Below are 13536 nucleotides of genomic sequence, written 5' to 3'. Positions count from 1 at the left end.
ATCTCTGTGTATAAATATATGTTAATGTCTCTTTTGAAATCAAAGGTTCATGGGCATTGCATGTGTAGGCACAATACCAAAGGCTTAAACTGTGAACAGTGCTTGGACTTTTACCACGATCTTCCATGGCGACCTGCTGAAGGTCGCAACAGCAATGCATGCAAAAGTAAGTGTGACAGATTAAAAATCTAAAACAAAACATCTCTTGTATTTACGATGCCATACGAAGAGTTACACCCTTCTTCAGTGGCCTTAGAAGAGCGGAACTGTGCCTAGGATGGCATTGTTATTTTGATAAACCTTTAATGAGAAGTAGTGTTCTTGTACTTATAAATGATAAGATAAGACCAACTTTTAACTTGCATTGCTGCATAACTGCAGTAGTAAAGACTTGGGCTCCTTTCAAATAGCCTTTGTCATTTGTTTTAGCTGTTGGTTGCTAACGAATTTTTTGCATCATCCGTTTTTGCTCCCAGCTGCTAATGGATTTTATTCACCTTTTCCAGTAAGGCGCTTGTGTCCCATTTGCAAAGCTGGGTTGAACCATTGTTGTTTTTTAACTGCTTTCTTCCATTTCAGGTGTTCTTGTCATTTCTGAATTTCTGTAGTGTGTTGTTTGAAATGTCTGTGGCGCTTACAAAAATGCCACTTTTTTCCCTGCCCCTTTTTCCAGAGTGTTCCATTTCAGCTTTGGGTTTTTTTTGTTTTGTTTTTAAGTTCTAAATTTTGTGCTATAGTGCCAGATCAATTGAATTGTTATATAGGTCTAGTTCTGTAGTGCAAAGTCAGCAAAAAGGGTGGTGGGGGGAAGTGGCATGGTTTGAAATGGGCAGAGCACTTCAGATGCAGCTCATAAACAGATTTTAGAATTCTGTCTGAAACCTCTATCCCTGTGTCACTTTACATGGTATCGGGATAGCAACAGATAGCCACAGTGCAGGAGAAAACTTTCTCAGTACACTTCCGACGTAAGCAGTCTTGCTATGTCCATAGTGATATGACCAAAAGTAAAGGCAACCTGAGAACAAAACACTACAGAGTAAAAATTCTCCAACCAAATCAGGCTCTCTGTAGTGCAGCCATAATTCTTCCAGATTTTTAAACTAGAAGGTGGTTCATAACAATGAGCAAGTGTGGCACAGCCTTATTGTTCTGATTCATTCTTCTTTATCTATAACACAAAGGAACTTGGAAGGAACAACAAGTTTGTGTGGGGTTAATTATAGATTTACCTTAATTGTTAAAGCAGCTACCATATGCTCAGCAGCTACCATACGCTCAGTCGTCAGTATTTAATGCGTTAAAGCAGGTCATCACCCGGAATTTGCCTTTTTTCCTTAGAATGCAATTGCAATGAACATTCTGTGCAGTGCCATTTTGATATGACTGTGTACCTGGCAACTGGAAATAGCAGCGGGGGAGTCTGTGATGACTGCCAGCATAACACTGCGGGGCGTAACTGTGAGCAATGCAAACCCTTCTACTTCCAACACCCAGAGAGAGATATACGGGACCCCAACATTTGTGAACGTAAGTACAATGGTGGCCTGTTTCGATCAAGAGAAACACAATCGATAAGTTGCCCTAGCAAAGGTCCATTGTCTACTCATATCTTTCTCTCACTAATATTTAATATCTTTCTTCCCATTATCCCCCACCTCCATTCCTTCATGTTGTCTCCCTTATATTGAAGTTTAGATTATAAGCTCTTTGAGGCACCGATATGTCTTCTTTTCTGTAGAGTGCCATGCGCATTGCTGGCATTAAAAAACAAACAAATGAAATTAATTATTGTGATTGTGAAGGCTTATTGTTTTATGTTTGTTCTGAAATCTATAAATGGAAGTCTTTTGAAAATTATTACATATTTCAGAAAGTCTATTTATCTCATAATAGTTGTAATCGTCTTATTTCAGTGGTTGAGGAGAAGGATGTATACAAAATGTATAAGATTATCAGAAATTTAAAATGGTGGTGGTGCAGTGGTTTTATATAAACAGAGGATTCAGATTATTATAGAAGTTCTAGCAATAAAAATAAAGGTCAATACCAGCACTTTGAATTGAGCCCCGAACAAATTGGAAGCCAGCGTAGATGGAAGCGATATGGTCCCTACAACCCACTCCAGTCAACACTCTGGCCTCAGCATTTTGTATCAACTGTAGCTTCCAGACAGTCTTTAGGGGCAGCCCAACATAGAGCACACTGCAATAATCTAATCTACATGTTACCAGGCATGCGCCACAGTGGCAAGACCTTTTTCGCCCAAGAAGGGCCACAGTTGGCTCACCAGCCAAAGCTGGTGAAAGGCATTCCTGGCCACCACTGCCATTTGTTTAAACAATGGGAAGCCAGGGTCCAGGAGCATCCACCGAGCTACAAACCTGCTCTTTTAGGGGGCGTGCAACCTCATCCAGAGCAGGGGATAACCCATCTGGGCCAGAGATTTCTCCCACCAGTAGCACCTCCTTTTTGTCGGGGTTCAGTTTCAAGTTGTTAGTCCTCATCTAGTCTAAAACTGCCTCCAGGTAACATATTTGGCAGTGTGTTCTTTGGGTTGGATCCAGATTCAAGTTTTCCACTAATGTAATGTCTACCAACTCCCCCTTCCAGCTGCACCCCCCCCCCAAATTGCCCCTTATGTCATTCCTGAGGGTCCCTTGTCCCCCCAGCAGCAGCACTTTGGGGGGATCAGTGGGCTGCAATGGGGGAGAGGAAAACAGGAAAGTTCTGTTCCATTGCCGGACATATATGCTTCCATTTGCAGGAAAAAAATGGTCTGGGCCCAGCCCCTCTGTCCAGTGGTTTGTGCACTAAAGTGTTCCTACTTTTCATTTTTAGCATGCGACTGTGATCCGATTGGCTCCCAGAATGGTGGAATATGCGATCGCTACACTGATTTCTCCTCTGGGCTTATTGCCGGCCAGTGCCGGTGTAAATTATTTGTGGAAGGGGAACGTTGTGATATCTGCAAAGAAGGATTCTTTGGATTAAGTGGAGACAATCCGCTTGGTTGTCAGTGTAAGTAAAAATGGACAACACAGATGTCAGCAGTTAATTCTGTACATAGTGATTTTATTAATTGCATTTAATTCAGCAGAAGTCGTTACTTTCCTTTATAAATCTATTGCCCAGAGATCCTATATAGAGTCTCAGGATGTAAATTTTACATAAATATGTAAATTCATATTCTCTCTTCTTTTTTTTACTTGGAGGGACTGTGGATGAGAAGAGTTCTAGAATATTTCAGTTCCTTTCCAGCTGAATTTTCAGCTTTAATTTTTAAAACAAAAGAGGTTTTGATATTTGTTTCTTAAGGTGGTATATCTTATGGCAGTATAAAAGGAATAAAAATGCAGACATCCATTATTTTGTACGAGTCACTGAGATGAGAGCCAGCGTGGTGTAGTGGTTAAGAGTGGTGGTTTGGAGTGGTGGACTCTGATCTGGAGAACCGGGTTTGATTTCCCACTCCTCCACATGAGAGGCGGAGGCTAATCTGGTGAACTGGATTTGTTTCCCCGCTCCTCCACATGAAGCCAGCTGGGTAACCTTGGGCTAGTCACACTCTCTCAGCCCCACCTACCTCACAGGGTGTCCATTGTGGGGAGGGGAAGGGAAGGTGATTGTAAGCCAGTTTGAGTCTCCCTTAAGTGGCAGAGAAAGTCGGCATATAAAAACCAACTCTTCTTCTTTCCAGGCACTTGGGCGTTTGGCATTTACTTACATTAAAGTTTAATAACATCATACAAATAACATTAAATTAAGTCACTTCAAATATATTACCTCACTGCTGAAGGTTTTTTTAAAAATTGTATTTATTTACCCTGCCTTTTTCTGTACCTCTCTGAGTATGCGCTCACTTAGTTGATTTGTATTTTTTGTTTTGTTAATTTTGCGTTTTTTATTTTTGTACTACCTTTTGGCTGATTGCATATTAGTGCTGATTTTATTTGTTTTATTACTCACTGGGGAGGGGTCACACATGTAAAGCAATTCACCAGTAAGTCTCTGTACTGAAAAGTGGGGGGATAATTTAGAAGTAAATTGTTTGCATTAAATGCTGTGCAAATGACAAACATAACACCTAGGTTCCGATTTATACACTTGTGTTTCCTCATGTAGCTTGTGCATGTAATCCCTTGGGCACACATCCTGGAGGGGATACTTGTGACTCAGAGACAGGAAGCTGCTATTGTAAGCGTCTTGTTACAGGAAGGCGCTGTGATGAATGCCTGGTAAGTTGTCTGGTTTAAAACTTCATTGAAAAATCCTTACAGATAAAGCAGTATCGTATATACTCGCGTATAAGCCGAGTTTTTCAGCCCAAAAAAAGGGCTGAAAAAGCCGGCCTCGGCTTATACGCGGGTCAATACGGTAGAGGGGGGAGGGAAGGAGGAAGGAGGGGGGAACTTACCGCCACCGGGCCCGCGTCGTTTTCTGCCGCCGGGAGTGGCCTCCTGCGGGAGGCTGCCCCGGCCCCCGCCCGGCCGCGCCGCCGCTTCTTGCGGCCGGGAGCGGCCTGGGGCGGCCTCCTGCGGCTGCAGGGAGGCTGCCCAGGCCCCCCGCCGCGCCGCCGCTTCCTGGGGCTGGGAGCGGCCTGGGGCGGCCTCCTGCGGCTGCACGGAGGCTGCCCCGGCCCCCGGCCGCGCCGCCGCTTCTCGCGGCCGGGAGCGGCCTGGGGCGGCCTCCTGCGGCTGCACGGAGGCTGCCCCGGCCCCCGCCCGGTCGCGCCGCCGCTTCCTGGGGCCAGGAGCGGCCTTGGGCGGCCTCCTGCAACTGCAGGAAGGCTGCCCCGGCCCCTGCCGGGTGCACCACCGCCGCCACCAGGCCCGCGTCGCTTGCTCCCGGGAGCCCGGTCAGGTAAGTCTGGGGGGGGGAGGGGTTATAAGCCGACCCTCGGCTTATACGCGGGTGCCTAATTTTTCCCCATTTTTGGGGAGAAATTAGGCACCTCGGCTTATACGCGGGTCGGCTTATACACGGGTATATACGGTAGATACCATTTATATCTGAAGCAGTCCAGAACCTTGTTATTTATGCTGCCTCTTCATGGAACCTGCCTGAGGCAGCTTACAAAATAAAGCATAACAAAAACATAAATACATTAGAAGTTTCCAAACCCATTGAGAGCCTGAAAACAAACAATTGAACAGCTTCAAACAGTTTTCAGGCTAAAAGCATACTAGAAAAATGATGTTAAGAGATCAGCTCCTTAATATAAAAGCCTGGGTGAACAGAAACTTTGTGTCCCGGTGTTTAAAAGAAGAAGAATTGGTTTTTATACCACAGTTTTCTCTACTATAAGGAGTCTCAAAGTGGCTTACAATTGCCTTCCCTTCCTCTCCCCACAACAGGCACCTTGTGAGGTAGATGAGGCTGTGAGAGTTCTGAGAGAACTGTGACTGGCCCAAGGTCATCCAGCAGGCTTCATGTGGAGGAGCAGGGAATCAAACCTGGTTCTCCTGATTAGAATCTACCGCTCTTAACCACTATACCACGCTGGCTAGAGTAGCGTAGATTCCAGGCAAGCCTCAAGGAGAAGGGCATTCCATAAGTGTTGTTACAGAAAAAGTCCTGCCTCTGGTTGTCACCCGCTTCACCTGAAATGGTGGGGGACAGACAGTAGGGCTTTCATTTAAAAACCCATAGTGCACAAGAAATTCATACAGCGCTGTGTTTACTATCATGAAATTGGCAAACATTCGTCCTTGGAGTTTCAGTTTCTAAGGTTTGACATGTTCTTCCCAGGGCTCCAAATCCTGGCTGTAGGGAGTCCAGATCTGACTGTTGTGTCATATTGCAGCAGAAGGGGCTGTGATCCCTTTGCCTGCGTGGCACTGCTGTGACTACACAGCAGATCAGTCAGCGGTGAACCTTGGAAGAAGAGGCATGGTTCCGGTCTAGGGATAAAAGCCCCCAATCCCTCTGCTTATCTTATGGATGGGTTCTAGGCTCTTACATTAATACTGAAAGAATAGGGGATTAGAGGGAGTCGTTAATATCTCATAAAGCAGATGGTTCTGCTATCAGTGCTCAAGATTGTCTTGGACATTTTGCACTATCTGGAATTCTTGAAGTTTTACCAATAATGGCCTATTCTTGCCTTGCAGCCTGAACACTGGGGGCTGAGCAATGATATGGATGGATGCCGGCCATGTGACTGCGATCAAGGAGGAGCACTGAACAATAAGTAAGGCTCACTCTTAGAACTTTTTGCTCCTGGCACATATGCCCACTCTGCACCTTGGTTATGTTTATTAAAATAATAATAATAGTAGTAGTAGTAGTAGTAGTAGTAGTAATAATAATAATGGATTGGATCCTGTTTAGAATTTCTATGGGGGCAAGTTTCAGGTAACTACTGATTTCCCCCACCCTAGCTATTCCAGAGACCCCCTCCCAGGAGAAGCAGTTTGGGGATGTTTGGGGCTGCTGCAGGAAGAGGAATTGGCAAACATGGCCTCCCCATGCAAATTGTAGGTGGGATCCAAGCCATTTCTTGAGAATATTGTTGAAGGCTTTCACGGTCAGAGTTCATTGGTTCTTGTAGGTTATCCGGGCTGTGTAACCGTGGTCTTGGTATTTTCTCTCCTGACGTTTCGCCAGCAGCTGTGGCAGGCATCTTCAGAGGAGTAACACTGAAGGACAGTGTCTCTCAGTGTCAAGTAAGAAGAGTAATATATAGTCAGAAAGGGGTTGGGTTTGAGCTGAATTATTGTCCTGCAAAAAGTATCAAAAGTAATTTGCTAATCATTGTCCTGTAAGTATCAAGATAATGTGCTAATGAGGTTGTGGTATGTTAATATGGAACCATTGTATCCTGAAGTGATCTGTTAATGTGTGAAATCCAAAGCTAATCTGCATGGCTATTGTTGACTGTAGTCTTTGTTAGTCTGGAGGTTTTCAGGACAGGAAGCCAAGCCTTATTCATTCATGTTGTCCCGATGTAAACTGGTCGTATATCGTATACCTTGCAGCTGTGGACAAGTTTACATCGGGACAACAAAACGCAGCATACAAACAAGGATAAAAGAACATGAAAGATACTGCAGACTTGGCCAACCTGAGAAATCAGCAGTGGCTGAACATGGACTGACACAAACAGGACACAGGGTCTTATTCCAAGACACTGAAAGACTGGACAATTCTACCAACTATTTTGTCAGATTGCACAGAGAAGCCATTGGAATTCATAAACATCAGCACAACTTTAACAGAAAAGAAGAGAGTTTAAGAATGAATAAGGCTTGGCTTCCTGTCCTGAAAACCTCCAGACTAACAAAGACTACAGTCAACAATAGCCATGCAGATTAGCTTTGGTTTTCACACATTAACAGATCACTTCGGATACAATGGTTCCATATTAACGTGCTAATGAGGGTGTGGTATGTTATCTTGATACTTACAGGACAATGATTAGCACATTACCTTTGATACTTTTTGCAGGACAATGATTCAGCTCAAACCCAACCCCTTTCTGACTATATATTACTCTTCCTACACACTTGACACTGAGAGACACTGTCCTTCAGTGTTACTCCTTTGAAGATGCCTGCCACAGCTGCTGGCGAAACGTCAGGAAAGAAAATACCAAGACAATGGTTACACAGCCCGGATAACCTACAAGAACCATTTCTTGAGAAGTTTGAGTGCGTTTGAAGTACATATTCAGTAACTTTGACAACAGCCCTCTAAGGTGAACCAGTGCTGTTATCTCCCTGTTACATAGGTCAAGATAGAGATGAGTGGCTTTCCTTTGGTCTGGCCAACTAGAAAGGGAGGCTTCCTGCTCACAGTCAAACAGCCCGTTCCCGAGAGTGGCTGCAGCCAATTAGTTTTTGTGGCTGCCACAGTGGGAAAAAGGGGGGCTTATTTTTAAAAACCCAAAAAAGGGGGGGAAGGCCTCATTGCAAAAAGCGATGCTGTGCCACCAAAAATGGTGTCACAGCAACGCTGTTGTGTTAGGGGGCGTTCCCAGTGTGAAAGCGGTTAGGAAGCTGCCTAACAGTATCTCTACCCCCCCAGAACGCCTAGGGAATGCCTCCCAGGACACCAGCGTAGGAGCTCACGCCAGGAGAATACCTGTGGGAGGTCGTGCCGGCATCCAAGGGCTGGGCTGCACTGCCACTGCGGTCCAGGGGCATTGGCAGAAGTGGCCCCGTGCCAGTGCCCTGGCCAGTTTGCACGGCATAGTCGGCGTGGACGCCAGTATAGGGCTCGCACCACCTCTAAAGGTGTTTCAGCTCCTCCCTCAGGAATGTGCTGTTAGCCACTGTGCATTAGCTGTAAAATGACACTTTATTGTTAGAGGTGTTAGCCTGTTGGGGGTAAATACACAATGAAGCATCTCTGTCTTTGTTAGAAGCCGTTATAAATACACAAGGGGCCAACTGCACATTCAGAGATATTCAAATGCTTTTTGATTCGCAATATTTCCGGGTTTAAAATAATTCGATAATTTTGCCCAGTCTGCTAACAAAAGCCTGCCCATTTCTATTCCCTGGGAAACGTCAAAAAGAGGACCTATCCTTGCCTCACTATGCAATTTCTTGCAGAGCTGAACATTGATATGTCACAGTTCTTCTTAACAGATGACAGATCATTCTCAGTTAGGCTGTTTTGGACTTGGCTGCTTCTGCAGGAAGGTTGCAAAATGTTATCTGATTGCAGTGTGGTCGTGGTTGGCTTGGGTGGGTGAATGTCAGTTGTGGAAGCCTGAGATGTGGAACAAGACGGTTGGGGAGGAAGCCTACCACTTCTTGGCTCACCCCTGGATCATCAGCTTGCCATGTACAGGGATTAGTTCATGCGTCTTCGAAGGAAGGGTTTGTCCAAGCTTCCATGAAGATTTTAATTGTGAAACTCCCTCTGAACCCTGCCAATGTTAAGACCTCTTGGCCAGCCACAAATACGCCCTTTTTGATACAGCTTCAGATTTTCTTGGAAGAGAGGGATTATCTAGACCCCCTAGAATCTGGATTCCGCCCTGGTTTTAGAATTGACATGACTTTGATTGCCCTAGTGATTCTTGCCACAAAGAGGTTTGTGTATGACATTTTTTTTGCTGGACTTCTTAGCAGCTTTCAGTGTTGTTGACCATGGTATCTTTCAGAATTAGTTTTGGGGGACGAGTGTTGGGGCCACCTGTACTCTGGTAGTTCCATTTCTGTCTGGCAGATCCGTAGCAGAAGGTGGTGCTCAGAGAGCGGTTTGGCTCTTTGGCACTTGTATTGTGGGGTCCCTCAAGGTTTTGCCTTCTCTTTCATGCTGTGAAACACCTACAGTCAGACCTCAGAGTGAGGTCATACCAAAATTTAGAGTGGAGTTTGTCACTGAATATAGTTGTTGCTCAATTCTACTTCCCCTTTTTGGCTGGTTGGGTGGGGCATTGGATGTTCTGAATAGATGTTTAGAGGTGCTAGTGGGCTGGATAAGGGATCGGTAAAATGAAGCTCAGTCTTGCCTAATAATGGAGCTGAGTAGGGATTTAGGCATTATCCTGGCCTAGACCAGGTGGTACTCTCTTGCAAGAGCAGATTCTCAGTTTGGGGATTTTATTAAAGAGACTCAAATTTTTTGGTGGTACATAAGTTCTTATAACCAACTTTGACTGCAGGAATACCTGGCCATGGTGATCCATGCTCTGAGCACATCTAGATTAGACTACTGCAATGTGCTTCATGTGGGACTGCCTTTGAATACAGTTTAGAAACTTTACTTGGTCTAGAATGTAGCAGCCAGGTTGCTGACTGAACTCAGTAACTAGAAACATAGTGTAACCAGTTCCAAAAGGTGTCTGCTACTCCCAATTTCTGGACACGTTTTAAAGTGTTTTTTTCCCTCGGGTCCCAGTTTTTAAAAGGTATCTCAAGAATCGTGTACTCTTAAACAATAGTATCATGTGTTAAGGAGTACAAAGAACCTTGGGACTCTGCCTTTTACCTGATTTTATCTTCTGTTTAGGTCTGGCATTCACGTGAAAAGGAAATTTTTGAATAAAATAAAATCGTTAGTTTTATAAATATATAGCTGAACAGTGAAACAAGCAAATTTCATTCAAACCAGTCTCACAAATACATAAGGTGTATTTGCTTTGCTCCCAAGATACAAAATTTATTTATTGATTTGGACTTTTGGATAGTGAAGCCTTATTTGACAAGATTTATTTAAGTCATTAAACTCACTGTCAAAAGAATATAAGGATTGCTTGGTTGGATCAGAGCAAAGGTCCGTTGAGTGCTACATTCTGTCTCCCCTGTGGCCAGCCAGGTGTCTCCATAAAACTCACAGGCAGAACATGTAGGCAAGGGACCATGTTGATTATCCCTGGCACCTAGGAAATTTGGAGGTATACTGCATCTCTTCTTTCCTAATTTGGTTTAGCCAGTTAGCTTCCACTTGGCTTAGCTATTAGTCCAATTAACTGAGTGCAACAAACCTTCTCTGCATTTCAGTCTCACAGTTCTAAGCTCTCATCTATCGGAAGCAATCACAAAGAAGCACGTTCAGGCCAGGTTCATGTTTATACCCTGGATCATTTGCCCCCAAGTTATTTCGTTCCCCATGCAGGTGTCGAATACACAGTTTTAAAGAGGAGTTTGCAGTGGCAGTAGAACTATGCTGCTGCCTGGCCTGTGAATGTGCTGTCAGCGGTGATTGCAAAACCATCTGAAAATGGGTGTCACTAAACAGCAGAAACCAAGCCAATGTGCGTTTCCTTTTTGGCTGCCCCGAGAGAATGGGTTCATTCATCTGCTTTAAAGTGTGTCTGCTTTAAAACCGTTGCAATGGAGATGCCTGCTTTTTACTAGCCAGTTTTTAAATTTTACAGCAGGCTGTTGGGAGGAGTGGGAAGTTCTTATTTACAAGCAAGATGACTGTGCACAAGTTCCCAAATCGCATATATCAAGATGGCTTGACAAGTCCCTGAAATGCATAAGTGGATTTAAAGTCTACTTTGTGGTTTTGAATGCTGGAAAACAGTCAAGGAAGCATTACAGGGGATGAGGTCATTGTCTCAAACATGGGAAGCTTCCCATATTTGTTAAAATCTGTCTTGGATAATAACTTCCAGGATTTTCCATTGAGCCGGCTCAGGAATGGCTAATTTCCCATTGTTCGAGAGCTATTCTTCTGGGCTGATGCTGGGAAATACTGTAGCTTCTTTTAGCTCTTCATCAAATAGTTTTCTGAGTAAAATAAAATTAGACTTGAGGAAATGGTTTTATGTTGGGGAGAAATGAAGCATATTTCAAATTTAGTCTAAGTGTTTTGTAAACGTGTTCCCACTATATGTAAATATATATTTAAAAGATGCTGAAGGTATTGATCAAAGATGGACTGAGTCCAGAATAATTTCAGAGGAAGAGATAATGTTTAATAGCAATGGTGTCCCCTCCATTGACTTTTTTCACTGTTAATTGTTATTTTTAAGAGCATAAGAAGAGCTCTGCTGGATCAGACCAGTGGTCCATCTAATCCAGCATCCTGTTTCACATAGTGGCCAAGCAGTTACTACAGAGGACCAGGAAGCAGGGCACAGAGGCCAATGCCTTCCCCCAGTATTGCCTGCTAACACTGGGTTTCATAGGTTTACTTCCTCTGAACGTGGAAGTTTCTTTTACAACCCATGGCTAGGAGCCACTGATGGACCTATCCTCCACAAATCTGTCTAATCCCAAAAAGTTTTCAGCTGGCTTCTGTATTTAAAAAAACAACAACTACTTGCATCTGAAATCTGGCGTAGCTATCTGCCTGCAGAGACAATCATTGTTGCAATGAAATACTATAATTTGTGCTGGTTATTCTGCTGCAGTGGTTGGTGGAGCCTGCCCTGAAAACCTACTTAATGTGTGCCAGTTTTTAGAGTTTTGCCTGTCTATCTACTTTTGCTTAGTTTTTTTTTCCTCAGGAGACCTGCAATTTAAATTCATTTTCCATTTCAGCTGCTCAAGTGAATCTGGCCAGTGCCTATGCAGGCCTCATATGATTGGCCGACAATGCAGTGAAGTGGAACCGGGTTATTACTTTATTTCTTTAGACCATTATGTCTATGAAGCAGAGGAAACCATCTTTGGCCCTGTAAGTATCAGCAGTTAGATATCAATGTAAGGATAATCACCATAGGATGTTTTCTGAATATTCTGTAATTCCCAAGTATTCTGTCATCTCCATGTGTTCGGTTGTGTTTCTAATCTGTTGGCTGTATAGTAAAGGTAAAGGTAGCCTCTTGTGCAAGCACCAGGTCATTACTGACCCATGGGGTGACGTCACATCCCAACGTTTACTAGGCAGACTATGTTTACAGGTTTGCCATAGCCTTCCCCAGTCATCTACACTTTACCCCCAACAAGCCGGATACTCACTTATTTTACTGACTTCAGAAGGATGGAAGGCTGAGTCAACCTTGAACCGGCTCCCTGAAACTGACTTCCATCGGGATCGAACTCAGGTCGTGAGCAGAGCTTTTGACTGCAGTACTGCAGCTTACCACTCTGTGCCACGGGCCTCTCTCTTTATAGTATAGTATAGTATGGCCACCAAAAAAAGATCAGATCAAATGTGAATTGTATTGGGGTGGCAGGGCTAAAAAGACAGTATGAAAGTTGTAAAAATAAATACCTAGTGCACAAATAGCCCATACCTGCCTTGATAAGTATGATAAGACTTCAGCCCTAAAGTCACTTTTCTGGGAGTAACCCCATTGAATAATATGAGATTTACTTCTGGGGAGGCCTGCTTAGGATTGCCCCCAGCGTGGTGTAGTGGTTAAGAGTGGCAGACTCTCCTCTGGAGAACCGGATTTGATTCTTCGCTCCTCCACATGAAGCCTACTGGATTACCTTGGGCTAGTCACAGTTCTCTCATAATTCTCTCAGCCCACAAGGTGTCTGTTGTGGGGAGGGGAAGGGAAGGTGATTGTAAGCTGCTTTGAGACTCTTTAAAGGTAGAAAAAAATGGGGCATAAAAACCAGCTCTTCTTCTTCTTAATAATAATCTGCAGTGACAGGGTATATTAGGGACTCCTATCTGCTATGTTATATAGGTTATTTAACATATAAACACTGTAAGTGTAAGTGGTTAGGCCCAGTATCTTAGTTCATAGAATCAGAGTTGGAAGCATTATATGGTTCATGTAGTCCACTGGCCCTCAGTTGGTGGATTCTAACCCATAACTGGCTCATGCCACCAGTAACATAGGTGGGAAGAAGGAGAGAGAGAGGACAAAATTGAAAGAAAAACAGAGAGATTAAAGGAGGACAAATGTAAATGTTAAAAAGAGAGTGTGCAGAGTTTTTTTTTAAGTAGGCTAGCTTTTCATGAAAGCATTTGAGGAATGAGATTTTGCAACCTGTCTAGAGAGCTGCACTGTTTAGCACACCTTCTTCCAACCCTTTGAATATTTAACCTGTCCTCATAACCCTTGGCCTTAGTTTGTTATTCTAGGGTTGTATATGATGTTTCTGTTGTTACACTAAATAATAAAAATGGCTTGGTACAACATAATTTAATGCCAAATATTCCGTTTACATG

The 13536-nt window shown here is 43.8% G+C and overlaps 1 protein-coding gene across 1 annotated transcript in view; it reads left to right on the top strand.

The window, feature by feature from the left end:
* LAMB1 (laminin subunit beta 1) overlaps positions 1-13536 on the top strand; it is a 74535-nt gene that overhangs the window by 23380 nt on the left and 37619 nt on the right. Inside the window, exons 8-13 of the mRNA XM_056846479.1 lie at positions 46-166; positions 1342-1530; positions 2842-3021; positions 4126-4238; positions 6114-6193; positions 11949-12084. Coding sequence (XP_056702457.1) covers positions 46-166; positions 1342-1530; positions 2842-3021; positions 4126-4238; positions 6114-6193; positions 11949-12084 — 819 coding nt within the window. The remainder of the gene's footprint in view (positions 1-45; positions 167-1341; positions 1531-2841; positions 3022-4125; positions 4239-6113; positions 6194-11948; positions 12085-13536) is intronic.

This window comes from Euleptes europaea, chromosome 3, assembly GCF_029931775.1.
Source record: "Euleptes europaea isolate rEulEur1 chromosome 3, rEulEur1.hap1, whole genome shotgun sequence".
Classification (NCBI taxonomy): domain Eukaryota; kingdom Metazoa; phylum Chordata; class Lepidosauria; order Squamata; family Sphaerodactylidae; genus Euleptes; species Euleptes europaea.
The sequence above is the reverse complement of the archived record's forward strand: the minus strand, read 5'-3'. Positions and strand labels throughout refer to the sequence as shown.